Source organism: Astyanax mexicanus, chromosome 6 (assembly GCF_023375975.1).
Source record: "Astyanax mexicanus isolate ESR-SI-001 chromosome 6, AstMex3_surface, whole genome shotgun sequence".
Lineage (NCBI taxonomy): Eukaryota > Metazoa > Chordata > Actinopteri > Characiformes > Acestrorhamphidae > Astyanax > Astyanax mexicanus.
Window position 1 is genome coordinate 18,649,799 of NC_064413.1, and position 27,821 is coordinate 18,677,619.

Sequence of the window (27,821 nt, forward strand, 5' to 3'; positions counted from 1 at the left end):
TCAACATCCAAATCAAAGGTAAGAGTTATTCAATGAAATAAAATGGTATATTTTGATGTCAGACACCCTTACCGTCTTCTGAGCAAATATCCGTAACAATTTCATCTTTGAGAGGCTTCAGTGAATCATAGTTTTCAACAAAGAACATCTTGCTTGGGCTTGATGCCATCTCTAGCAGCTGGGTTTTGTTGGCCTGTTTCACACCAACGGCGTAGATGGACACCCCCTGACTCTTCAGAGCTGCTGCTGGCTGTTTCACCTCATCCGTGGACTCTCCATCAGTGATGACAATAAGAATCTCGCGAACCCTTGTGTCGCGTGTCTTTCTGGCCTCAATAAAATACGGCCTCATGAATGTCAGGGCCCTGCCTGTCTCCGTGCCTCCACCTATCTGGACGATGTTACTCACAGCTCCCTCAATGGAAGCTCTGTCTCCGTACTGCGTCACTGTAAACTCTAATGTAGGTGTACTCTCGAACTTCACCACTCCCACACGGACCTGTTTAGGCCCGATATTAAAATGCAGCAAAACCTCCAGAATGAACTTTTTCATGTCCTGAAAGTCTGGTGGTTCAATGCTTCCAGAGTGGTCGATGAGGAAATAGATGTCGGCTTCTTCTGTCTGGAGACATCCTAAAATTGCAATACATAACAGAGTGTGATTTTTTTAAAGGGGACCTGCTTGACAAGACAATAGACCTCTGAAGTCGTGGGGTTCCGTGTCTTAGAGGTTCAATCCTATGGACAATTTAAATGGGCTTTTCAAAAACTGGCCTCTGTATCACATTCTGTAGTAAATAGGGGTGTGACGAGATCTTGTGGCACGGACGATATTTCTCGTCAGGCTTAAACCTGTCTCGCGGGGCAAAAAAACAGATAAGTGTGAGTTTTTAAGAGGTATCTGGCAAAAAGAGTCCCCTGGCGATCTCTGCAGCTGGGCTGGGAGGTCAGTTCACTCCGCTGTAGCATTAGCTAAACGCTAGCAATTTTCTCATTAGGACTCTTAAACGATTTAGAAACTCAGAGGCTCCAGTGTTGTTTAGGAGGTAAATGTACGCAGAATAAAACATACAGGGTTCTGAACATATTTATTTACTACAGAATGTGACAGAGGCCAGTTTTTTTTAAAAAGCCCATTCTTTTTCCTTATAGAGAAAAAAACTCTTAGACATGGAAGCCATTCGAGGACCACAGAATGAAGCACAACTTCAGTGGTCTTTTGATCAATTATATTGTTTAATCATTATGCAAAAAGCTTAAGCTTGACTCAACGGTCTTACCTTGCTTTATGTTGAACTGATTAATTTTGGCAACAGTTCTACGCATGACGTTGTTACACAGAGTCTTCCTGAGAAATTGTTCCATTATGTTGAGCTTAGCAAAGCTGTCCACATTGTACACATACTTCCTGGGAGGGTAAGATGCGATCTGCATCAGTTGTGTCACATTTTTGTGTTGAATTCCCAGAGCGTAGACCCTCACCCCGGAGCGCCTCAGCTTGGAGGCCTCCGATGTGACATCGTCCGGCGACTCCCCCTCTGTGATGACGAAAGCGATCTGCAGCACCCCTCGGGCGCGTCGGCTGCCCAGTTCTTTGCTGAAGACTTTTTCTCGGGCAAACTTTAAGGCCTTGCTGGTGTTGGCCTTGCCGCCCTTGTACGGCAAAATCTGAATGTACTGCAAGATGTCAGGCTTGTTATCAAATGTCTTTAGGTAGAATTCAGCCTTGGGCTCGTTACCGTACAGCACCATTCCTATCCTCATGCTGTCGGAGCCGACATCCAGGCCTTTAATCAAGCTGTGGAGAAAGTCCCGCACCAGATTGAAATTAGAATCAGAGATGGCGTCCGACGCGTCCACGATAAACACAATATCTGCCACCTGAGCTGACTTGCAGTCTGTGGAAGAAATAATCAAACAAAAATAAAATAAGAAAAAAATTGGTTACACTTTATAATAACTTTCATTTCAATATTTTTAATGAAAGATCAGTAGATGTGAACAAAGCAGTAGTTCATCAGAATTTAAATATTAACAAATGCTCACACATGACACTTATTTATCGGCATTGATATTCATATTAAAATGTTAGCTAATCATTAACTCATCAGAATTTGAACATTAATAAATATAATTAATCGCTAGTAAATACAAATTTTAAACTAAGCAAATGTTTATCAATTGCAGTTCATGCTGCTAATGCATTTATTAGTATTTACAAATGTGATAGCAACTTTTTAGTTTTTTTTAAATGTGAAAAATACCAGTCATTAATCATTAGTTAATAGTATATTAATGAAAGTTGTTATAAAGTGTTACCAAAAAATTAAACATGTATGTGAAACAAATAGAACATACAAATAGAGAAGTTTTTCAGTTTTTTACATAACTTGAATCTTTGACTTAAAAAACATGTTACAAATTTCATTATGAATGGAGCAATAAAAGTGCTCTAAAATGCTTGCATCATTTTTACATTCATTTTCACCGAAGGTTATTTCTTTCTCCTGTAAAGCTGTGCAATTTATTGTTTTATTGTTTATGTCAAGTAAACAGTAGTTTTCCCAGTCTCAAAATGGAGGCCTGGTTTGTACATAAAAAGAGATTTTTAAAGTGTTCTACTTTAAAGTGCGATTTCTACAATGAGGGTGAACTCACCTCCACTGACACTAATCACGTCCGGAACATTGATGGAGTCCTTCACATCTTGTACTATGTTCGTTAAATCTTGAGTGGCACTAAAGAAGGTTCTTCCAGGAGCTATCACAGTCTTATCCAAAACCGGAACACCTGAACTCCCTGGAAGAGCTCCGGAAAATACTATATCGACTCTTTTGCTTGTATCAACCTCGACAATCTTCACTCCTTCAGCCTTCAATGCACGTGTTGCCCTCAGCACAGCGGTGTCAGTTTCTCCTTTGCCCACCACTAGTAGATACTGCTTGAAACCCTGGGCAATTCGGCTTCCTGATTCAGAATTAAGGAGACGAGTGCGCACATAGTCCATCGCTTGTCCGAGGTTGCTCCTCCCGCTGCTTCTGAGCTGGAACTTCTGAATAAGAGCAATTGCCTCCCTTCTGGTATTGTAAGCATTTAAAAGGAACTCAACGTTTACTTCGCCGCCAAACTGAATCAGAGCCATCCGGTTGACTTTAGCCCCCACGTCGAGTTGAGTGGCAAGCTGAATAAGGAACTTTCTTATATTAGCAATTTGCTGAGATGAACTGTCCACCAACACAAACACATCGGAATACTTTGGAGCCAGAGCTGAAAAAAAAAAAAAAAAACAGTAAATGTGTAAATGTTTAATACAAACAATACATTCTAATAAATGGATAGGCAAAGGTAAAATAGAGTACCGGTAATATCATGTAAAAAATAGTCTTAAAACAAATGTAGCAGCTGACTGTAGTATATACAGCTCTGGAAAATCAGTTTCTGATTCAGTTTCTCTGATTTTGCTATTTATAGTTGCATGTTTGAGTAAAATAAACATTGTTGTTTTATTCTATAAACTACAAACAACATTTCTCCCAAATTCCAAATAAAAATATTGTCATTTAGAATTGTCATTGAGAAATATCTGAAATAACAAAAAAGATGCAGTACTTTTACATCTCAAGTAATGCAAAGAAAACAAACTCATATTCATAAAGTTCTAAGAGTTCTGAAATCACTATTTTTTTTTATTTTATTTCATTTTTTTTATAGATTAGGAGTTATACTTTAGGAATATTTTATAGTTTTACCACTGATTTGCTTTCTTTTAAAATCTTGTTTTATTGTAAAGCACTTTGGTCGACACTTGATGTCTTTTAAATGTGCTTTATAAATAAATTGACTTAACTTGACTTGAATATTAGTTGCATCTTGGCCTGTTCTCCCCCACCAGTCTTACACACTGCTTTTGTATAACTTTGTCACTCCTGATGCAAAAAAAAAATTCAAGCAGTTCAGCTTGATTTGATGGCTTGTGATTGATTATATTTCAGAGGCTTTTAATTTGGTCAAATAAAAAAAAAAACACATCCTTTTGAAGTGGTCTCATTTTTTTTCCAGAGCTGTATATTGTCAGTGTCCAAAGAAAAGCATGTACCTCCATTCCATGTTTTTTTTTGTTTGGCCTGTCATGATAACTCTAATATAACTGCAAAAAAACGAATATAAAAATTTTTTAACTGTATAAACTGTAATACAAATAATATTGCCAACTCCACAACCAATATATGCCATTGATATAATGCTAATATACTATCATAAAAGCACTTAGTTTGCAATTATTCAGGATATTCAGACATTGCGAATAGAAATATACAGTACCAGTCAAAAGTCTGGAAACACATTCTCACTTAATGTTTTTTTTTTCTACATTGTGAATTAACGCTAAAATCTTGCTACATTTAAAAGTGTTAAACAAACAAACCAAAATACTTTGTGAAGTATTTAAGTGTCTCTTATCTGGGGTGCTGTAAACTTGTGGTTTGTGAGGCTGGTAACTACTTATTAGTTAAGTAGTTCTTGCCACTTTGAAGAATCTATTTGGAATGACACTATTTTGTTTATGAAATAATTTATTTTAATTTATTGACAGTTATAGGCTCTTCTGTCTAAGAGTCAAAGCAAAGTTCAGCAAAAAATATTTAATTAGGTGATGTGAATATACTGAATGATAAGTCGATAACGTAACTATCATGACAGGCCTAATTTGGTTTATTCCAAGAAAAAATTGAACACAGCCCGCAATTTCACCATTTCATGATGAATGAACCAATAGAAAGGCTCTAGAATGACTTAAATTACAATCTTTCTATACTGACTTCCAATTAGGGTTAAGAAGATTTTTTGTCCATCATGTAACGGTGCCATTTTAAAGATACATGTTATTCATTGGACAGTGATGATATAACCTTTGTAGATGCCATGCTACACTTGTTATATGAACTGTATTAAATCAGTGTGCAAAGTATTACCCCGTTGCTTGTCCTCCATCGAGATGCACACTGTGTTCATCATGTTGGAAGCAGCGTTCACCAGTGCCTCATAGTTTACAAAGCTGATCACAAACCGCTGATGTGGTTTATTGGCAATGGACTGCAGCTCCGCCATATTGACTTCCCCAACCCCAATGGTGAAGATCAAAACCCCTTCTCTTCTCAGTTCTTGGGCCGGAGTCTTCATATCATCAGCCGAATCTCCGTCTGTGATCACCACGGCAATGCGGGGCACATTTGCACGGGCCTGAATTCTGCCTGCTTGAGTGAAGTATCTGTCTTTAATAAAGTTGAGGGCTTTTCCAGTTTCAGTGTTGCCTCTGTGGTAAACGAGTCTGTCCACCTTCTCCAGGAGCTCGTTTTTGTCTGCGTAGTCGCCCAGCGGGATATCTTCATGAGGGTTATTACTGAACTGCACCACTGCGACCCTGATACTGTCGGCACTAATTTCAAGACCCTGTATGAATGCGTGGAGGAAGCGCTTCATTCTCAGGAAATCTGCATCACCAATGCTACTAGAACCATCCACCAGGAACACAATGTCAGCCAAGTTCGCCCTGCAGTCTAGAGATAAAACATGCAATGTATTAGTACAGTACATATCACACATATTATGACTGTATTCTTGTTTAAAGGAGAACTCTGGTGTGAAATTGACTAAAATTGGTTGAATAGCCCAAAAGTAAAGTCATGATCCCTCAACATTAGGTGCTCGTCACTCTACTGATCATGACTTTACCTTAAGATGGCAGAGCCCGGAGATTTACCTACGCTACATGTTGTCATGTATAGATTATATAAAAGTGCACCAGATGTTTTGAAGTTTCTATGGAAACTAATGGCTATAGTGTGGAAGAAGGGGATTATTCCAAAGGAGTGGCGCAGAGCAGGTGGTGTTCTTATCCCAAAAGAAAAGGATTCTGTGGCTATTGATCAGTTCCGTCCCATAAGCTTGTTGAATGTGGAGGGTAAGATCTTCTTTAGTGTGGTTGCACGTAGACTAGCAACGTACCTGAAAAGAAATAATTTAATTGATACGTCTGTACAAAAGGCAGGAATTGCAGGTTTTTCTGGTTGCATAGAGCATAATAGTATGATTTGGCATCAGATTCAAACAGCAAGAGCCGAGAAAAAGGATCTACATGTGGTGTTTTTAGATCTGGCTAATGCTTTTGGTTCGGTACCGCATGCATTGTTGTGGAAGGCATTCAATTTTTTTAGGGTTCCAGAAGAGATTTCAAGGTTAGTTAAAGCCTATTTTGAAGACATACAGTTTTGCTTTAGTGTAGGGGAGTGTGTCACATCTTGGCAACGACTGGAAATAGGTATAATGGCAGGTTGTACAATTTCACCGCTAGCATTTACGATGGCAATGGAGGTGATTATTAGGGCTTCTAAGTGGGTCGTAGGCGGGGAGAGGCTGCATGATGGCACCCGGCTCCCACCAGTTAGGGCGTTTATGGACGATATGACAACATTAACGACCACGGTGCCATGTACCCGGCGACTGCTAGGGAAGTTAAATGATAATCTTAGGCTGGCTAGGATGAAAGTTAAACCGAGCAAGTCTAGGAGTGTATCAATCGTTAAAGGGAAATTGATACAAGAAAGGTTTATGATGGAGGGAGAAGTCATACCATCTATATTGGAAAAGTCAGTTAAGAGTTTAGGTAGGTGGTATACTGCAGCACTGAATGATAAAGAGCAGGTGGAAGGGTTGAGGACAGAAATGGTGGAGGCCATTAATAGAATTGATAAGTCTTTTCTGCCAGGTAAATTAAAATTGTGGTGTCTGCAGTTTGGTTTGTTGCCTCGTCTAAGGTGGCCACTTACAGTTTATGATATTCCGATTTCTGAGGTTGAGAGGTTAGAAAGGGTTATGAGCAAGGCTATAAGGACATGGTTGGGGGTGCCGCGTTGCCTTAGTAGTGTTGCGTGGTGTGGGAGAGGGATGCTGGAACTGCCGTTGACGAGCTTGGTTGAGGAGTTCAAATGTGCTAAGGTAGGACGTGAAATGCAGTTGTTAGGGTCAAAAGACGGACTGGTTAAAGCAACAGCACCAGTGACTAGGTCTGGGAGAAAGTGGAATGCTCGAGAAGCTACTCAAGCCGCAAGGAGGGCACTGGAGCACAGGGATGTTGTGGGGCAGGTGCAAAATGGGAGGGCAGGATTAGGTTTAGGTGATTCTTGGAAAGCATTCGGCAAGGCCACATCACCTGAGAAAAGGCGTATGGTTACAGGGTTTATTCGTGAGCAGGAGGAGGAAGCAAGGAGGGCAAAAGCAGCAGGGCAGAGTAAACAGGGGCAGTGGATGAGATGGGAAAGTGTAGAGAAGCGGAGAATCACCTGGCGAGAGTTATGGGGATTGGATACAGGCCGTATAAAGTTTCTTTTGGGAGCTACATATGATGTTCTGCCAACGCCACAAAACCTTGCTCAGTGGGTGGGTGAGGATCCAAGTTGTAAGCTATGTGCAGGAAGTGGCACGCTGAAGCACATTTTGTCGGCATGTAAGGTGAGTCTATCCCAGGGGCGCTACACATGGAGGCATAATCAGGTACTTAGATCTCTTGCAGGTGCACTTGATAAGAAACGGTTAGAAGTTAATAACATGCCCGTGGTAGGTTGCAGTAGGGTAATCACGTTTGTGCGTGAGGGGCAGCATACTGGAGAAACAGCACAGTGCTTGAAAACTGCGGGTAAGTGGGCCAATGCACGAGATTGGAAGTTATTAGTGGATGTAGGTAGTAAACTGCAGATCCCAGAGTGCATTCTGGTTACAACCTTGAGGCCGGATGTAGTGTTGTACTCTGAAATTAAGCGGATAGTGTATTTTATAGAGCTGACTGTTCCGTTTGAAGACGAGGTAGATGGAGCTTATGAAAGGAAAAGGCTGAAGTATACAGACTTGGTGGCTGAGGTGAGAGAGCGTGGGTGGCAAGCGTATATTAGACCAGTGGAGGTAGGTACTAGAGGCTTTGTTGCGAAGTCTGCCACAAGACTGCTGTCTGAATTTGGAATTAGAGGTCGTGTGCTAAGGACTGTAGTGAAGGAGTTGTCAGATGTAGCTGAAAGATCTAGTCAGTGGTTGTGGTTCAGAAGGGCTGAGGCTGTGTGGGGAAGGGAGTGAGTTTGTGCTTCTACAGCAAGCTTGGAGGGGGGTGGGTCTGGGACGCCAGACTTCACTGTTGAGCCTTCTGGAGGTGTCGTGGGCCTAATTCAGCGAAACACTGACGAAGGAAGGTGCCTACCTGATGACCCCTGAGAAGAGCTTGCACTGAAGTTTGTGTTGGAGTTGTTAGATGTAGCTGAAAGATCTAGTCAGTGGTTGTGGTTCAGAAGGGCTGAGGCTGTGTGGGGAAGGGAGTGAGTTTGTGCTTCTACAGCAGGCTTGGAGGGGGGTGGGTCTGGGACGCCAGACTTCACTGTTGAGCCTTCTGGAGGTGTCGTGGGCCTAATTCAGCGAAACACTGACGAAGGAAGGTGCCTGCCTGATGACCCCTGAGAAGAGCTTGCACTGAAGTTTGTGTTAGAGTTTGGATGAAGGGGATTGGTGTGGTCCTGCTCTTGTAATAATTTGTCTCATGAGTTTTTGTAGACGTCTGAGTACTTGGCAGTTGAGGCACGGACCATGAACATAGTTCGCTATGCTTCTGGATTCTTGTCGAGCCAGTATCAGATGGTAGTGGTTGCTGTGTTCTGCTCACGCAACTTATAATGTGATTTATTGTGTGTGATTGTGCTTAGGTAAATGTGTTGTTGCCATAGTTAAAGGAAGTGAGCTTAGATTAAGGAGGGATTCTGTTTGTTCATAGGTTATTTTTTGGTAGGTCTGTTACTTGGCAGTTGAGGCAATGGACCATGAACATAGTGTTAGGCTGTGCTTCTGGATTCTTGTCGAGCCAGTATCAGATTGTGGTGGTTTTGCTATTGTTGTTAGTTGAGTGAGTAGTAGATCCTGGCTGAGCCCTATGCATAACCCCAGCTGTTAGGTGCAGGATTTGTCAATTTCCTGTATTATATTACTTGTAAACAGTGTTTTTAATCAACTTCTTGTGCATTTTTAAAGTTCTCAATGCCTTGTTTTATATGTCAGGGCTTTCCAAATCCTACCAATTAGGTGTGGAGCTATTTGGAGCCTGGATAACTGTCTAAAAGGCCATGTATCTGCAGGGGCAAGAATATGCCCCATACCACCCAGTTTAAAGAGTGTTTAGACAAACAGAATAAATATTGTTGGATCTAGGAAAGCTGTGGAAAAACAGTTGGTGGGCTATTCAATAAAGGTTAGTACTCTTTATCATGTTTTACTAGACCCAAAGTAAATTTTACACCAGAGTTCTCCTTTAATATATTTGTTTTCACATTATCAATACACTTGGTAAAGTAATCAATACTATAAATAGTATTTGAATCCGACAGTATTTAAAAGTAATCAAAACTATTCATACCCCTTAAACTTTTTTTTACATTTTGTCGCCTTACATTCATAAAAGTTAATATATTTAATTGAGATTTTGAGCAATAGACCAATATAAAGTAGCACATAATTGTGAAGTGTAAAGAATATATAAAATATTCAGCCCCCTTTATTTTGAAAGCCCTACATTAAATCCAGTGCAATCAATTGCCATTAGAATCATTTTGGAGGAGATGCAGAAATGCTTAGATCAGGTGGGAGATTCAACGATAAGTTGTGCACTCCACAAATTTGGTCTTTATAAAAGAGTGGAAATAAGAGAAATCCTTGCCACTTTAAATAATCTAAAATATAAACATATTCACAAATCTGGCCTTTATGGATAAAAAAGACAATGTTGAAAGAAAAAAATTTCTGGCAGAAAAGTAAAAGTCCTCATAACACTGAACACACCATCCCCACTGTAAAACATGGTGGTGGCAGCATCATGCTGTGGGGAGACAAGGAAGCTGGTCAGAGATGATGGACAGATGGATAGAGCTAAGTAAGTACAGGGCAATCCTGGAAGAAAACTCGTTGGAGGCAGCAAAACACTTAAGGAATGAGAAGGAAATTTACCTTCCAGCACTGATCCTAAACATAGAGCCAGAGCTACAATAGAATGGTTCATGTGTTAAGAGTGGCCCAGTCAAAGTCCTGACCTAAATACCACTGAGCTTCAGTTGCAAGTCATAAAAATTGTTGTTCACAATCCGTCTCTATCCAACCAACCTGACTGAGCTTAAGCTATTTTGCAAAGAAGAATGTGCACAAATCTCAGTCTCTAGATGCGCAAAGCAGGTAGAGACAAACCCCAAAAGACTTGCAGCTGTAAATGCAGTGAAAGGTGGCTTAAAATGTAGAAAATCATGTATCATTTTCGTTCCACTTCACAATTTTGTGCTACTTTGTGTATCACTAAAAATCTCAATACAATACATTGAAGTTCATGGTTGTAAAAATGTTCTAGGAGTATGAATACTTTTGCAAGTCACTGTAATTATTTTAGCTGTTGTTACACCTTAGCCCTTATTTGTGATGTTTGTTTGTTTTTTTTTTCTTGTGTTTTTCTTAGCTTTTTAAGCACATGGCCCTGTTTTCTTATTGGCTTTTCCCAACCCTAGCCCCGCCTTGACATTATTGTTCCCACCTGTGTACTTTTTTACCCCACCCCCTCGTTACCCTTCCCATGTGTTCCCATTATCCCTGTGTATATAGAGCCCCTGTGTTTTAGTGTTAATGGTCGGGTCTTTTGTATGCTTTGTTAGGTCTGTCAGTTTTGTTGTTTTTTTTTCAAGCTCCTTTCCTGTCCTTGGTTGTTCTTTGTTTCTTGTTTTCTTTGTCTTTGTCTCTTGGTTTTCTTAGTTTGATTTTCCTTGTCTAGATTTCAGTCATGTTTTCTTAGGGTGTCCTCACACTAGGCAATCCTTGCTGTGCTCGGACATGGTTACCCAAGGCACGACTGATCGTTCCCAACCTTGTGAGCGTGATCCGTGCCTGAGCACGGAACAAGATGACATTAGCGATGCGAAATTCCTGTAAACACACATGGCGGTGTTGTGCCGAATTGAGCACAGCCGTCATTGAAAAACACCCTTTCCGTGACAGAGATAACCGCAACATTTGGTGCGTATTTCTAAGTATGTAAAGAAGATGCGCTCCCGAGAGAGGGTGCTGTTCATGGTGGGGGTGGTTGAATTCAGCACAACACTGACTAGCCCAATGACCAGTGAGTGTCTTAAGTGCGCTCGGGCACGGATTGTTTAAATGCAGTGTGAGTGCAGGCCAGCGGGGGAATGGGGAGGGGGAGCTGTTTTGCGTCTTACCTACCTGTGTTTTGCTTTTTGTTTTGTTTTTGTTTATTCATTTGTTTAAAACAGTAAATACTCTACCTGGCACTTGGGTCACCTGACGTTTAGCCTCCTCCTCCACTGTGGAGCAGAGTACAGTGATGAAGCTCTGGGAGATTCCCTGCAGAGCCGTGAAATCGGACACACTGTAGATGTGTTGGTCATGAGGCTGTGAGGCTATCTCCTTCAGCTGATCCATGTCAGCATCTTTAATCCCAATAGCATAGAGTATGATGCCTTTTTGCTTCAGCTCCTGGGCGTACGGCTCCACATTGTCCTGTGACTGTCCGTCTGTGATTACCACAGCGATCTGAGGTGTCCCTTTTTTAGCGCGGCTCCCTGCCTCTTCTTTAAAGTGGTACCTTAGGAGGAAGTCTAAGCCCAGACCTGTCTTAGTGCCACCACCCCTGTATGGCAGATTTGAGATGTAGTCAAGAATCTCTTGTTTAGAGTTGTAGCCGTTAAGTAAGAACTCGGTGTGGACCGTGGTGCTGTACTGTACTAGGCCAATTCGCACTTTTTCAAGGCCCACGTCGAAACTGTCCACCAAGGTGAAGAGGAACTCGCGCATCCTCTGGAAGTTCTCTGTGCCGATACTCCATGAGCCATCCACCAGGAACACGATGTCAGCCAAGGCTTCCTGTGTGCAAACTAGGACAGAAAGCAGTTCTGGTCAGACAGTATGGAATTTGTTTTTGATTCTGACTGTATACAAGACAGTATTCCTAATATGATCATACCCATCACTATTACCGTATTTCTTGCAATATATGGCACATTTAAAATTCTTTAATGTTCCCAAAAATCGTCTACACTGCACTGTAATCATGAATTCTACCAATGAGGTTGAAAGGAGCAGTAAAGTCACTCAAGGTACTGAAGTACAGCGTTATACAGGAGTTTTAGTTTAGTTCTCCAGCACCAATGCTGGAACAGTATTAGTATTAGCATAGCTAATCGCTAGCTCTTTCGCCATTCAGAGGTGAGTATTATCGAACTGTAGTCTGCTGCTAACCCCAGCTAGCACTGCTGAAGCAGCATTAGCACTAGCCGCTAACCGTGCTAAGCGCTAGCTCTTTCGCCGTTCAGAGGTCAGTATTATCAGCCTGTAGCCTGCGTGTTTACCGTGTTAAAACAAGCTACGTGGAACAAACTGTAAGCTAACATCACTCTGGCTGATGAGAAATATATTTCTCAGTTTAGCGCTATCCGGCGGCTAGCTCTAGCAGTTAGCTGCTAATGCTAATGCTGCTGCACCCAGCCTTAGTGGAAATCTGGAAATCTAAGCTTACTGTAAATAAACGGAAAGTTTTCAGGAGAGAAATCTGTGTAGATTAATATCCAGTGCTTCTTTGACTTTAAAAGAATTACAGTTTTGTTCATTTAGCTTAGCCTTACAGGTCTCGCCACCCAACAGTGAGACCTGCTGAATTAAAAGGGAAATGGAGAACATGGCAACCTCCCTGTTCCTTACTAGTGTATAAAACCTAATGTATGAAAATAGACCAGAAAATAGATGTTTATTGAAAATATGCCTTATAATCGGATGTGCCTTATAGTGCAAAAAATACGATAGTATACTACATTAGTATTGAAACGATTTGTTTCTAATTCTATAATATTAAACATGGCATTCAGCTATGTGAACTATACCTACCAGTTTTCTGGGCACTGCTGGAAAGGTAGCATGATGATAAAATGAAGAAAGACAGAAGTCCTTTTATCAACCCCATGACTGCAGTGCTCAGTGAGTCCTGGGAAAAGAACACAGGACAATTAAAATACAGATTTAATATATAATATGTTGATATATGATAAACAAAATAATACATTTTGTTTGTTTATTTGAATCCATTCCTACATTTCAGGACTTTAACCCAAAATTAAAAAAAAAACATTGTGACGTGGCAATTTAAAGTTATTAGTTAGTTAAAAAAAATAATGATGTGATTTTAAACAGATGATGTCAACAGGTTATTGTAAAAAATTCTGGTATCTGCAGATATGGGAAAATTAAATGCACAACTTTTTTTTAACCTACATGGCTTTGCTTGTGACAGCCAGCATTATATTAGTGATATTTTTGACAGTTTTAGTTACATTTTATTCATTTAATTACAGTATTATTAGTTTAAATCTATTTTAGTCTAAAAGAACAAACAACATTTTAGTTAAGTTTTAGTCAAATAAAGTTTAGTCAAATAAAAAGTCTGTATTACATATCTTTACAGTAGTACAGATTTATACTAACATTACTGACTTTCAGTAGCACAGACTTTCTTTACTTAACTAACTGTAGTGTAAAGTCACTGGTTAGCATTAGTGGGTGTACTTTACAAAGAACATTTTCCATTCATATGTATCTGCCCAGCTTACGCAATCTTCTGTTTTTAGTAAGATATAAATCACAACAAACCCTGTAGCTATAAAAACCTTTAAAACCCAAGAAACTCTGTATTAAACAGAGACAAGGGAGAAGTTTTCCTTCAGGTCTTTCTGATGGAAGCAGTGAGGGTTGGAAAAAAGACGGAAAGTGCTGGTTCTCCTGTGTGGTTACAAATCCGTTACTCTTTTGGAGTTATTATAAATTTGCACATAAAGTGGATTACCATGGTTGACATGCATTACCTTACGCATTACTTGCATTATGCTTGTGCATTACTTTCAGTTAATATTATGTAAAATGAGGTGAAGGCTGTACAAAATGAACACTGTTTTAGTTAAAATTCCAAAATCCAAAATTTTGTTGGACCACCTTTAGCTTTGTTTGCGGCACGTAAACTTGTGCATTGTCACAAGATTTATTTCAATCCAGTTTTGCATTCATTTTTCACCAAGAGCTTGGTGACTGCAGCAACCCCAGATCATTTACTTGCTTTTTTTTGGCCACGCAGTGTAGCTAAACACAATGGCAAACCATATTTTAATAAAATAACAGACTGTTTTAAAGAAATTAAAGACTGTCAATAGTCTTACTTAATTCTAATAAAACAGAGGTCCTGACAAAATCTCTCAGTCCTATTATTGTTAAAAGTATAACTGATAAAATTGTCAGGAAACTGGTGCATGCATTTTTAACCTCATGGCTAGACTACTGTAATGCTCTTAAAGTATGGAGCCAGATAGCTGACAAAAGTATTTGAATCTGAATTTTGTATATTTGAATTATATTTACATGACATTTCAAAAAAAATATTTTTTTAATGGTGTAATTAATAAATTTGAATTTTGACAATGCATTTTGTGTTTTGAACTTATGATGTGGTGACATTTGCTGTTGAAAAAATTCATTTCAAAATTACAACTTGCAATTTTCAGATTAAAAAAATTCAGATGCATACATTTCAAGTCGCTCAAATTCAGATCTCAGAAATACGAATTCAAACCGGAGTTCCAACATCCGGGGCTTCCCAGGAAAAGTAAACTGTTTAGAGCGATCGATCGCAGCATTAACGAGACACAGCGCCATCTCACGGCTGCACTCGAGTTCACGTCTGTGGAGGTGAAGCTGAGCAGATGAGCCGCGTTTGTACGGGAGAAAACTAAGGATGAACCCCAACGAGGTAAGTGCATACAAAGTTCTTCACACCCACATAATCATCTAGGTAATTAATTAGAGTTCTAAATACTCAGTGCGCCACACGGCAAGCTTGATATTTTGCGTTATATAACGCGGGGTGACTAGCTAGCTAGCTTGTTGGTTGTGGGTAGCCAAGGGTTTTGGTTGGCCTGAGCTGGTCTGAGTTTAGGAAGGCATGGGTATTCCGTTGCTTGCAGGTATTGAAACGGGGAGAAATACATTTTAAGCACTGTTATCAAACTTTTCACTTTAGAATTCAGTATTTACGGCACAGTCTAAAACGCGAAAACAGCTTAACACGGCTTAATGTATTTAAACAATGAGCCAGGAACACCAAACATCACTCACTCATTACTCTTCATAAGTACTCTCTAATAATGTAAGGATGAACCTGTACTCCAGTAGCAAAATGTTAAGCTTTTTCCACCCATTGAAACCTATTACTAGAAAACAGTTTATTGTATTTAGACAATGAGCGAGCAACACCAAACTTTAATTAAATATGCCAAATCAATGACCCCACCTTTTAATTAATATCTAACCAAACAGTTTTATTTAAGCTTTAATTATTTACAATTATGCATAATATTCAATTCGATAAAGTAAATTTAAGTTAAATGTCATTTTAAGTATTATGTATCATGTGCAATTGAAGGTCTTGATGTTCTTTTATTTTTAACTAAATTCAAACCAAATAATGGTTGAAAGACTGGGGCTGAATTAACTGTTTAATTAGCAGGCAATGATTAATTGGCTGTGGTGGTTTTTAGTGTTAAATGAATGGGTAAGGGATGGTTGACTGTGGGGTATTTAGTGGTTAGTTGACTTTGGGCATACTTTATTAAAGTTTGGTGTTCCTAGGTTGCTGTTGTAATATATTAAGCCACATTAATCTGTCTCAATGGGAGGGAAAAAAAATGTAACATTTTATTTTAACTTTACTGTTGTAGTACAGGTTCATCCTTACAATATTAGAGAGTACTAAGGAAGAGAAATTAGTGAGTGAAGTTTGGTGTTCCTAGCTCATTGTTTGAATACATTAAGACACATTAAGCTGTTTTCACGTTAAGCATCCTGTCTACCTCATTTACATAAATGACACACCTGGTTTGACTCATATGGTCAGTTGAATCTCTGCAGAGCCTAGCAGTGGTCTGCTAGGAAGAATTTCATGTAAGATTTGACTTGTTTGAGAGTCAACTGTTAGGAATTGGTGTGTTAAAATGACATGGTAATTAAAGCTTATTTTGTTCTTGTTTTATGTTTAGCAACTAACCTTACTTCTGGATCATGTTTGGGAGAGGCTTCGTTCGCGTCTGGAGCGTGTCCTTGACAGGATGCCTTTGGATTTAGACTATATGGAATTTGTCTGTGCTCAAGAACTAGTTTTCCTCACTGCCATCTCCCCTCAGATCAGTGTACCCCATACCATATTGGAGGCTTTAACTGAGCTAAATAGTGCAATTAACATGGCAAAGCAACAGAATGAGACACACATGGTGTTTGTACAGATGGAACAAGGTTGCCTTGGACGACCAAAAGTGGTGATCAGTCAAGAATACCTGAAAAGTTTACTTGACATGAATTTGCCCATTTCATGCATCGCTGGTCTATTAGGAGTATCAGAAAGAACTGTTCATAGTTGATGACAGAGTACAATCTCTCAGTTAGGGCACACTACAGTACTCTCTCAGATGAGGAGCTGGACACACTGGTGTCTGATGTCACATCCAGAATGCCACACTCTGGTTATAGGATGGTGAAGGGAATCTTGCTGGCTGAAGGGCACAGAGTACAGTATGACCGTGTTAGAGCATCACTTCATCGTGTTGACACACTCGGAGTCCTGTCCAGGATGATGGAAATGGGTTGCGTTGTCAGAAGAAGATATTCAGTTCCAGGCCCCAAGTCAATGATGCACGTTGATACTAATCATAAACTAATTAGGTATGTGTCCTTCTATGCTCCTAAAGCTATTAAAATAATCGGAAGGTGTTGCCTGGTTTGTTATTCCTTGTTTTATTTGTAATTTATAGTATCCTCTGGGTTCAGCTTAGATTGTGCATTCCTATTAACGTCTGTGGACAGCTACTCCAGCCTAGCTACTCCAGCCTAGTATTGATTATGGTCAGCTTTCATATGTTACCTACTAAAAAGTTTTTTTTTTTTATCTCATATTAGATTCAACATTGTTGTGTTTGGTGGAGTGGATGGCTTCTCAAGAAAGGTGATTTTTATGAATAATTGTTTCTTGAATTACAGAACCTTTTTAAATCTTGCACTTTTTATTTCTTTCTCTCTTTTTGGTTGTTAAATCATATTTTGCTCTGTCTTAAGTTTATTGTATAATGTTTTTAATTACTTTATTAAAATTGTGTTGTTTGTTATACTGTTAAGAAGCCTGGACATATTTTTATATGACCTAGACAATGTACCTGGGAGCTGCCACGAACAACCTGGCATCAACTGCACTGACCTTCTTCCAGGAATCAGTGGACAGATTTGGTTTCCCTCTTAGGTATGTTATAATAGTCTATAAAGTGTGCACATAATGACTTAGGTTAAGCTTTTTCATTTTGTTTCAGTAAATGTTGAGCATATTGTTATAATATTTTACATATTTCTTTAAAACACACTTTTAATTAAATCAGCTTAAATACTTTTTTCATTGTTTTAGCCAAACCCATGATGTTGCCATTGCTAGTGCTTTGTTTAGTAACTACAGGAATATGTACTTTTAAGTTAATAATTGTGCCAATCACAAATTGTAATATTCTGCAACCTTATAGAGTAAGGGGCGATCAGGGAGTTGAGAATGTCCAGATAGCACGCCTCATGTTCACAGTCCGTGGAACTGGGAGGAGCAGTTTCATTTCTGGAAAAAGTGTCCACAACCAGCGGTGCGTTTAATCAAAATAATACTTTTTTTTAATTAAGCTGCTACAGCTGTACTTTTACTTTTTAGCATCGAGAGATTATGGAGAGACGTGTGGACTGCAGTGACCAGCTTGTACTACGATGTCCTCCACTATCTTGAGGAAGGCAACTATCTTGACATTGCAGACCAAACACACATTTTCTGTTGCCATTACACCTTTGTACCAAGACTTCAAGATGACCTGGACATTTTTCGAGAGGGCTGGGACAATCACCCCTTAAGAACCGAGGGCAACATGACTCTAAACCAGCTGTGGGCAATAGGACAAGTTTATGAGCCAGTTCAGGAGCCCCAAAATGAGGAGGTACAAACTGTTACAACTTAAAATGGTTGTACAATTGTGTGTGTGTATGTAACAACCTGCAAACAAATCAGTAGTATATTTTTTGGACAGTTCGATAGTTGTTTATTCAAATTTTATATAATGATTTATAAATGAGCAAAACTTGAAAATTTTTAATTTATTTTAAAATTTTAAATGATAAAAAAAAAAAACGTTAAAGATTTAAGGTAATGGATTTGTCATCAGAGCCTTTGACCTAGGTATGCCATGCTACCCATCATGTATCCTTATTAACTGTAATCCACTTGGTTTCAACACTGACCCTGGATTACCTGGACCTGCATATTTGTGTGTATGTAGCTGTTTGGTATGATGCATTTCCTTGATAAGTGAACTTTTTATTTTATCTAGGTGTTGGGCATACCAGAGATTGATTGGGAGAGCAGTGGGTTACCTCACATTAGAAATACTGGAATTCATGTTCCTGCCACAGGCTGTCCACTTACAGCAGAGCAGTTTACAGCACTCAGAGACTTCATTGACCCCAGAGCAACATCACAGTCACGGGGTGCTGACATCTATATGGCTGCTGTGCAGTTCTGCCAGACTCTTTTGGAATGAGAAGTTTCTGAATGCATTTTAGAGGACGATGGGGTGACAGCAAGAAAAATACCACAGTGGATTCTTTTCCAATGGAAAACAGTGGAATTGTTAAGACATTATTTCCTTAAACATTTAAGTTTGTTTCATCTATGTCTGCTAAAATTAGTTACATTATGTTGATTATAGGGAGTACCAAGATACCATAAAAGCTTAAGAAAGGCATTCATTTTTCTGTAGACGCAACATTTTATTTCTAATTCACCAATTTTCTATGTAAAACATTGACAAATAAAATATTTTACATCCAGAATTGCCATGTGTCCAATATTTTGTTAAATGAAAGAAAGAGTGCATGATTACAAAACAGTCTATGCAAACAAACTTTCGAAGGCATATATCATTGTAACCAACTATGTTAATACAGAATTAGTGTAAAAACAGGTGGTAAAAATCTTCCACTTAGAAAATCGGTGAACACATCCTCCAGAGACACCCAACCTCTGTTTTAATGCATCTGTGCATTTACTGAATTTAAATTACTGGGAGGAGGGGAACAGAATGACCATTGCATGTGTAAATTGTTTTTTTTCCTTCCCATTATTCAGTAAATAAACTATACGGGTGTGCAGAATTTGCAATATGCAAATGTAAAATTTTAGTTTCCTGTCAAGAATGTGTTTACATTTCACTTTTACACTGAACGTTTAAATACACAATACTTGTAAATATTGTGTGCAGAAAATTCAACTGAATAGGAATACAATTACATAAAAATAAGTACAATTGCTTATACAGGTGCTGGTCATAAAATTAGAATATCATTGAAAAGTTACCTTATTCCAGTAATTCAGTTCAAAATGTGAAACTCATATTATATAGATGTATTAAACACAGAGTGATCTATTTTAAGAGTTTATTTATTTTATTTTTGATGATTTTGGCTTACAGCTAATGGAAACCCAAAATCAGTGTCTCAGAATATTAGAATATTATATAAGAGCAATTGGTACTTTTGTGTGCTGTGTGGGCAGTGTGCCAAGTCCTGCTGGAAAATGAAATCCGCATCTTTATAAACGTTGTGAGCAGAGGGAAGCATGAAGTGCTGTAAGATGTTCTGGTAGACACTGCACTGACTTTAGACTTGATAATAACACAGTGGACCAACACCAGCAGATGACATGTCTCTCCAAACCATCACTGACCATCAGTAAATTTTACATTTCATTTGTAAATCAAGGGACCAGAGTCTGGAGGAAGAGTGGAGAGACACACAGTCCAAGCTGCTTGAGGTCTAGTGTGAAGTTTCCACAATCAGTGATGGTTTGGAGAGACATGTCATCTGCTGGTGTTGATCCACTGTGTTATATCAAGTTTAAAGTCAGTGCAGTGTCTACCAGAACATCTTACAGCACTTTATGCTTCCCTCTGCTCACAACTTTTATGAAAATGCGGATTTCATTTTCCAGCAGGACTTGGCAAACTGCCCACACTGCCAAAAGTACCAATTGCTCTTATATAATATACTAATATTCTGAGACACTGATGACTTTGGGTTTTCATTGGCTGTAAGCCATAATCATCAACAATAAAATAAATAAACGCTTAAAATAGATCAGTCTGTATTTAATACATCTATATAATATATGAGTTTCACATTTTGAACTGAATTACTGGAATAAGGTAACTTTTCAATGATATTCTAATTTTATGACCAGCACCTGTATGTTAACTTTATACTTAAAACAGGTTTATCTAACTTGATAACTCAAACATGGTGTATACATTTTACTGAACTTGATTTTCAAGCCATAGCACACATTAAGAGGCTTGCCTATGCTAAACTAAAACGTGCAGCTAAATAATCCCAAAACCAAAATCTGAGGTGCCAATGCAGCTCAACAGGTCTTCCTGGAAGTGGCTGTAACTGGTGTAGTGACCTGGTAAGCGTAGTGTGCAGAAGCAGGTGGAAGACTTAGGCAGTAGGCCATTGATGATTTCCACTGCCATGTCTCCGCTGGGCACTTGACATAATAGGAAAGAGAATACTCTTTGTTAATGTCAGGTAGCAAGTGCATACAATTAATGTGAAGTCAAATAAACCTCTAAATGATGTTGTGGCAATGTTACTTAAAATGTGAACATGATTTATTTTTAGCAGAGCAAAAAGCAGAACTGTAGTAACATGGAAAGTTATATGTCTGTATAGAATCACCAGGTCTACAACTACACACTTTTTTAATTTAGACAAGGCTTATTCCTGGTCTATCAAGGTACAAATTGGCAGGTATACAGTACATTTAGGGCAACAGCAAATGTTATGTAAAAAAATACATACCAGTCTCAATGAACTGCCGAAAATATCCTGATTTGCGACACTTGTTTTCCAGTGGACAGTCATCATCATCGTCTTCATCTGCACTGTTTTCAGTGGGCCAGCGTATGTATGGGAGCAGTATCTTAAAAAATAACATCATGCCTGTAGATTAATGTTGTTTGTATATAACTAGGTCATGAACACAATATATGTCTCTATATAATAAACACACCTGTGGCGTAAGTGAATTTTCACTTTCCTTTGGAAAGATCTGCACATCTTTCCTTTCAATCAAAAGTGACCACACCTTGGTTTCCTTTAGTCCTTTCCGAATTTGTTTCAACTGACGTAATCTTCTACCAATGACCTGCAGATTTGGCAAAAGACTGTTACTGCTTACTTTAATGTATTGGTTACTTAAAAACTAAAAAGTCACACTAAGGCAGCAGTGTTAAAATTTGCAGGGAAAGAGGATCATGTGTAGACAAGGCATTTTACCGCATGCCACAAAAGGCGTTCAAAGAGCCATCTTCTGTTTGTATTGGTTGGGCCAGGAAGATCCCAAGAAAGACACAGATCAAGGACAGCCTTGCGTTCATCATCACTTAGTTCAGCATCTCCATCAAGCTGGAAACAAAATTGAAGAATACAAAAATTGTCAGGTCTTAGCCCTGTTTCGTGTCTCTGTGTGTCTTCCCCACGTGACCTGTGCCTCTCTGTGTCTCCTGTCAGTAGATTTCCACCATGTGTTTCTAATTTGTAGCTCCACCCCTTCCCCAGGTGTTTCCAATTCTAGTGTGTTTTATGTACTATAAATAGCTCTCCTCTGCCACCTTGTCCTCCGTCGGTCTTTGCACCTTCCCCTGTCGTTTGTCTCTCTGTGTTTCATAGCCTCTGTTCCTCGCGCCCTTAGTCTCTGTGTTTATCTATAGTTTTATGTTTCTAGTCTCTTGTTTATTTCAGTTAGTTCCTTGTAGATACCCCTGCTTAGTGTTTATTTTTCTAGTTTATTTCCATTGTATATATTCCCTGTTTATTTATTGTCTTTTTCTCTAGTTGGTTTAGTTTATGTTCTCTGATTTGTTTTGGTTTATGGTTATTTGTGTATCTTTGTTTCGTGTTCCTCATTCAGTGTTTCTTTGTTATTTATTTATTAAATTATTTATATATCGCCCTGCACTTGTGTCCGCCTCCTCGTCTCCCTGCCTGGGTCATTTCGTGACAGAAAGACCGACCACAACATGGACACAGCAGGTTCTGCGTGGATGGGCACCAGGATGGCGATTCGCCGTGCTCCTTGCGGGACCCCGGCGCAGGACACCTCGAGGCCTCAAGGACGCCGCAGGCCTCGGGGTAGGCGCTCTAAGGGGTCCCGCCAGCCGGAAGAAGACCCCTTTTCCGGGGAGGATTTTCTTGGGGGGGCGATGAGGGTTGGTGCTTTGAGCCTCGGTACCTCCATGTACCCGAGGCTCAAGGAGCGGGACCCGTGGGACTTTCTCGGGTGCGCTCCCAGCAGCTCCGAGGACGAAGAGGAGCTCTACCCCGCACCGGCCCGTGCTCCGTTACCGTTTCCCCCAGGGGCGGTGCTCTACCCGGCTCTCGACCGCACAGTTCCAGAGGCCGTCCCGACTCCCGTCCGTTCCCCTGCAGCCAAGGTGCGCTCCTCACCGGCGGTTCCAGAGCTAGCTTCCCCGGTGGCTAAGGCGTTAGCTTCCCCAGCGCCTCCAAAGCTAGCTCCTCCCGCGGCCAAGACACTCTCCTCTCCCGCGGCAAAGGCACACTCTGTGACTTCCGCGGCGGCTGTGAAACCGCGCTCCGGGACTTCCGCGATGGCAGTCGAACCGCGCTCCGTGTTCCCCGCGCTTGCTGCCGAACCGCGTTACAGGACCTCCAACCCAGCGAGCCAGCCGCGAGCAGAGACTTTCCCCGCGCTTGACTCAGCCGGAGAGAGTACAAATCCAGTCCGGGATTTTGCGGCAACCGCACTCTCAAGCCCCACAGCTGCAGCGCCAGCACCTCAGGCTGAGGAGCTGGTTTTCATGGCGGCTGCAGAGCTGGATTCCGCCGCTGCGATCCAGCCTCTCTCTGGGACTATCTCCGCGGCAACCCAGCCGTGCTCCGGTACTGTTATGGAGACTTTTCCCGCGCCGGTTTCTACCGGCGGCCCCGCGCTGCTTGCAGTGGACTTTACCGGCGAGGCTGCAGATCCAGTCCGGGTTTTTGTTCCACCCGCAGTCTCAAGCCCTGCTGCTGCTCCGCTGGATCTGCACACACCCAGCTCCGAAATTCTCTCGGCGGCCACGCCCATCTCCGAGGTGTCTTCGGCTGCTGAGCCACGCCCCCGGACTCCTGCCGTGTCTGCAGAAGCTGCTCCAGCCTCCGTGTCTGCAGAAGCTGCTCCAGCCTCCGTCTCTGCTGAAGCTGCTCCAGCCTCCGTGTCTGCTGAAGCTGCTCCAGCCTCCGTGTCTGCTGAAGCTGCTCCAGCCTCCGTGTCTGCTGAAGCTGCTCCAGCCTCCGTGTCTGCTGAAGCTGCTGAAGCCTCCGTGTCTGCTGAAGCTGCTCAAGCCTCCGTGTCTGCTGAAGCTGCTCAAGCCTCCGTGTCTGCAGAAGCTGCTCAAGCCTCCGTGTCTGCTGAAGCTGCTCAAGCCTCCGTGTCTGCAGAAGCTGCTCAAGCCTCCGTGTCTGCAGAAGCTGCTCAAGCCTCCGTGTCTGCTGAAGCTGCTCAAGCCTCCGTGTCTGCTGAAGCTGCTCAAGCCTCCGTGTTTGCTCCAGCTGTTCAAGCCTTCAAGTCTGCTCCAGCTGCCCAAGTCTCCGTGCCAGAGCCAGCTGCCCAAGTCTCCGTGCCAGAGCCAGCTGCCCAAGTCTCCGTGCCAGAGCCAGCTGCCCAAGTCTCCGTGCCAGAGCCAGCTGCCCAAGTCTCCGTGCCAGAGCCAGCTGCCCAAGTCTCCGTGCCAGAGCCAGCTGCCCAAGTCTCCGTGCCAGAGCCAGCTGCCCAAGTCTCCGTGCCAGAGCCAGCTGCCCAAGTCTCCGTGCCAGAGCCAGCTGCCCAAGTCTCCGTGCCAGAGCCAGCTGCCCAAGTCTCCGTGCCAGAGCCAGCTGCCCAAGTCGCCGCGCCGCCAGCACCAGCTCCCGCTGCCAGAGTCGCCGCGCCGCCAGCACCAGCTCCCGCTGCCAGAGTCGCCGCGCCGCCAGCACCAGCTCCCGCTGCCAGAGTCGCCGCGCCGCCAGCACCAGCTCCCGCTGCCAGAGTCGCCGCGCCGCCAGCACCAGCTCCCGCTGCCAGAGTCGCCGCGCCGCCAGCACCAGCTCCCGGAACTGTGTTTCATCCAAGGTCCCATGTACCCAGGCAGGCACCGAGGTCCCCTGACTTTGTCCCCAGTACTGTGCCCAGGCTGGCTCCTTGGACTTCCCCTCAGACATTTGCCAGTCCTGGGCACCCACCCGTGTTTCTGGTCCCCATGTCTCTCCCTGTTTTGGTCCCTGTCTCTGTTTACGTCCCTGTACCCGTGTCTGTCTCTGTCTCTGTTCCCGTCCCAGTTACAGTGTTTGTTTCTGTCCCTGTTAATGTCCTCGTCCCTGTTCCCATGTCCAGTCCCGTCCAGTCTCCTGTTCAATCTCCGTCCCCTGCCCAGTGTCCTGTCCAGTCTCCGTCCACCGTCCAGTTCCCTGTCCAGTTCCCCGTCCAGTCTCCTGTCCAGTCTCCGTCCACCGTCCAGTTCCCTGTCCAGTCTCCGTTCCCCATCCAGTCTCCGTCTCCTGTCCAGTTCCCCGTCCAGTCTCCCGTCCAGTCTCTGTCCTCTGTCCTGTCTCCGTTTCAGTCCCCGGTTTCGTCTCTTGTTTTCCCCGGCCTCTCCCCGCCGCCAGCCCCCGGGGTTCGTTTTTACGCGCCTCGGGAGCTGCGCGTTTAGGGGGAGGCTTCTGTCAGGTCTTAGCCCTGTTTCGTGTCTCTGTGTGTCTTCCCCACGTGACCTGTGCCTCTCTGTGTCTCCTGTCAGCAGATTTCCACCATGTGTTTCTAATTTGTAGCTCCACCCCTTCCCCAGGTGTTTCCAATTCTAGTGTGTTTTATGTACTATAAATAGCTCTCCTCTGCCACCTTGTCCTCCGTCGGTCTTTGCACCTTCCCCTGTCGTTTGTCTCTCTGTGTTTCATAGCCTCTGTTCCTCGCGCCCTTAGTCTCTGTGTTTATCTATAGTTTTATGTTTCTAGTCTCTTGTTTATTTCAGTTAGTTCCTTGTAGATACCCCTGCTTAGTGTTTATTTTTCTAGTTTATTTCCATTGTATATATTCCCTGTTTATTTATTGTCTTTTTCTCTAGTTGGTTTAGTTTATGTTCTCTGATTTGTTTTGGTTTATGGTTATTTGTGTATCTTTGTTTTGTGTTCCTCATTCAGTGTTTCTTTGTTATTTATTTATTAAATTATTTATATATCGCCCTGCACTTGTGTCCGCCTCCTCGTCTCCCTGCCTGGGTCATTTCGTGACAAAAATACAAAATGTGTAACTCAACTTCCTTTTTCAATAAAAATAGAAAGAAAAAAATTACAACATACCAATTTGATTATTTCTCGTATGTCATGGTCAGGACAATCTTCTATCTGCACTGTGGCTGTCTCAGGTGAATCTCCTACAAGTACATGGACAATTGCTCTGCTGTGCCCAGACAGTCGCGGTCCCCCATGTAAGAACGAATGTCCCAGCATCCGTCCAGCTACTAGAAACAGGTCACCCTCAATGAGGAATTGGGATGATGAAGGGACCAGATGATCAGGTTCCCCTTCAAATAGGCAAGTACTTTCAGCATTTCTTGTAATTGAAAGATGGACATGAATGTCAACATTTCAGATCCCAAGAAAGGTAATAAACTTTTGTAACAATGACTATCATACCTAGGTTAATAGTGAAGCCAGCTTTAAGTCTTTGAATTAGTGCTGAAAAGAAGTATCTTGTCACTCCTTCACCCACAGCAACATCTCCTAATATGGAGAACACCAATTAATAGACAAAACATACTAAAACAGCAAATTCCTATTCATCAATAATTTGGTGATTCTTCAGTTCAAACAACCAGAATGAACCTGACAATTAATAAGGTGTACTGGACTAATGCCCTCAAAGATCTGAAATTGAATTAGGGTCATCATCTATCATCCACAATAAAGAGCTTGACTCTTTATAAAGAGCTTGAAAGTGTTGGGGTTAAAAGCATTAACCATTAACTAATATATATATGCTACAGACTATTTCTGCAGCATTGTCCAGTTCTATATTAAAAAAAATCTCTACAATTCCTGACTTGAAAAGGTCCAGAAACATCTAGCACAACTCCTGTAGCATGAAGGTTGTCTTCCACTACAAGATCACTAAAAGATTCAACTGAATAATAATATAGTACTTTTTAGACCAGCTCAATAAAACTATGGGGCAATTATTTAGGTGATGATGAAAAGGGGGCTGACATTTCACTGTTAATGGCTGCACTTATTGCTGAAAATGAATCAGAAGTTATTTCTGTTGAAAAATAAACAAGAAGGTCTGATTTTCACTGATTTGAGCATTATTTGGTCTATTCTAATAAGCGACACAGAAATAACTATATATGGTTGGTATCTAAATCAATAAGAAATATGTTGAACAGCAATGTCAGACAAGAAATAAACACTGTGTAAATTTGCACTTGTATAGACAGTCACCTTGAAGTTTACATGTCACTGGACATCCCCATTCCACACTTGACTGCTTGTACAATGCAAGGAGTTCTCGGTCTTGATCCTCCTTGCTCATTCTCAAATCCATGTTCATGAAGAAGGGCTTCCCAGTCTCATGAAAGTGAATAATCCCCTTACTATAAAGAGTTGCTGCTCTTTCAGGATCTGGATGAGTTTTCCAGTCTGATATGAAAATAGAATTTTAATATTATTATTTTTTTAATTTTTTTATTAAGTGCGATCAAATATCAATACTGTAATTCTTTCATGATGCTGAACAGCTCAATTAAAAAAACAATGTATAATAATTAAAATGTGTAGGCCACATCACATACCATAATCATTCATGCATGTGTCATGAGTTGCATTTGAAGGTTCAGCATTACATGCAAGTAGAGTGACATTTCCTGAAGAAGTGTGGGGTATGGATGGTGCTGCCTGGGACAAGCTGTCTACAGGTGGTACCCTTAAACACATGCGTGTAAATAACAAGTGACATTTATGGTAACATTTTAGGAGCCAAGTCAGCAACAATGACACACTCTAAACCAATAGTTGTGAATTTACACAAAGATCAATCAATAGAAATACTAAATACATCTCAGATCCACTAAACAATGTGGAGTTTCTGTGATTAGGAATGTTAGGAATGGAAAGTCCATTTCTCTTACCTTTCTTTGCAAGAACTTGCATGTATTTCCAGAATATCAAGTGGCATTTCCTCCTCACATATGGGACAGGTTGCCTTAAAGTAAAGAAGTAAAGAAGTAAAATGTTTTAAAAATAGGTTTTCCATTGCAACATGACAGTATATGCATAGTATCTATTAAATACACTGAACTTCCTTTTTAAGTTAGGATATAAGATTTACATCAGATTTGTTGAGTAATCAATTTTAGATGCTAATTTTAAAATGGTACAGAGACATCAGGATTCCTTATGATGTGGTCTAGAAACTGAATCAGTGGATTTTATTTATTTATATTTTTCATACCATTCAATAAACTATTCCACAAAGTACCACACAATAAATTTAACTTTTCAGTTTTTGAATAATAAGTTAATTACATTCTGATCATCCTCTAGATTGATGA

General features: G+C 41.1%; 2 protein-coding genes across 4 annotated transcripts in view; one reads left to right on the forward strand and one right to left on the reverse strand.

The window, feature by feature from the left end:
* col6a4a (collagen, type VI, alpha 4a) overlaps nt 1-27,821 on the reverse strand; it is an 84,088-nt gene that overhangs the window by 30,189 nt on the left and 26,078 nt on the right. For both annotated transcript variants that reach the window (XM_022674153.2, XM_022674155.2), the window contains exons 2-7: nt 12,958-13,054; nt 11,343-11,951; nt 4,971-5,555; nt 2,659-3,267; nt 1,281-1,898; nt 73-633 (exon numbers count right to left, since the gene is read on the reverse strand). In XM_022674153.2, coding sequence (XP_022529874.2) covers nt 73-633; nt 1,281-1,898; nt 2,659-3,267; nt 4,971-5,555; nt 11,343-11,951; nt 12,958-13,033 — 3,058 coding nt within the window. In that variant the 5' untranslated portion in view covers nt 13,034-13,054. The remainder of the gene's footprint in view (nt 1-72; nt 634-1,280; nt 1,899-2,658; nt 3,268-4,970; nt 5,556-11,342; nt 11,952-12,957; nt 13,055-27,821) is intronic.
* On the forward strand, nt 14,597-19,008 carry LOC111193425 (uncharacterized). Of its 2 annotated transcripts, XM_022674158.2 has the most exons (6): nt 14,597-14,863; nt 17,062-17,107; nt 17,307-17,398; nt 17,670-17,780; nt 17,846-18,122; nt 18,513-19,008. In XM_022674158.2, the coding sequence occupies exons 3-6, from the start codon at nt 17,310-17,312 to the stop codon at nt 18,720-18,722; spliced, it is 687 nt and encodes a 228-aa protein (XP_022529879.2). In that variant the 5' UTR covers nt 14,597-14,863; nt 17,062-17,107; nt 17,307-17,309; the 3' UTR covers nt 18,723-19,008. The 2 variants fall into 2 exon arrangements, with proteins under 2 accessions (XP_022529879.2, XP_022529881.2); XM_022674160.2 differs by lacking the exon at nt 17,670-17,780.

Bases quoted from the DNA above. Each gene is read 5' to 3' on its own strand.
- LOC111193425 (XM_022674158.2), top strand. From the start codon at position 17,310: ATGTACCTGGGAGCTGCCACGAACAACCTGGCATCAACTGCACTGACC. The intron at 17,399-17,669 runs GTATGTTATAAT...GCAACCTTATAG, and splicing joins AGATTTGGTTTCCCTCTTAG to AGTAAGGGGCGATCAGGGAG. The intron at 17,781-17,845 runs GTGCGTTTAATC...TTTACTTTTTAG, and splicing joins AAAAGTGTCCACAACCAGCG to CATCGAGAGATTATGGAGAG.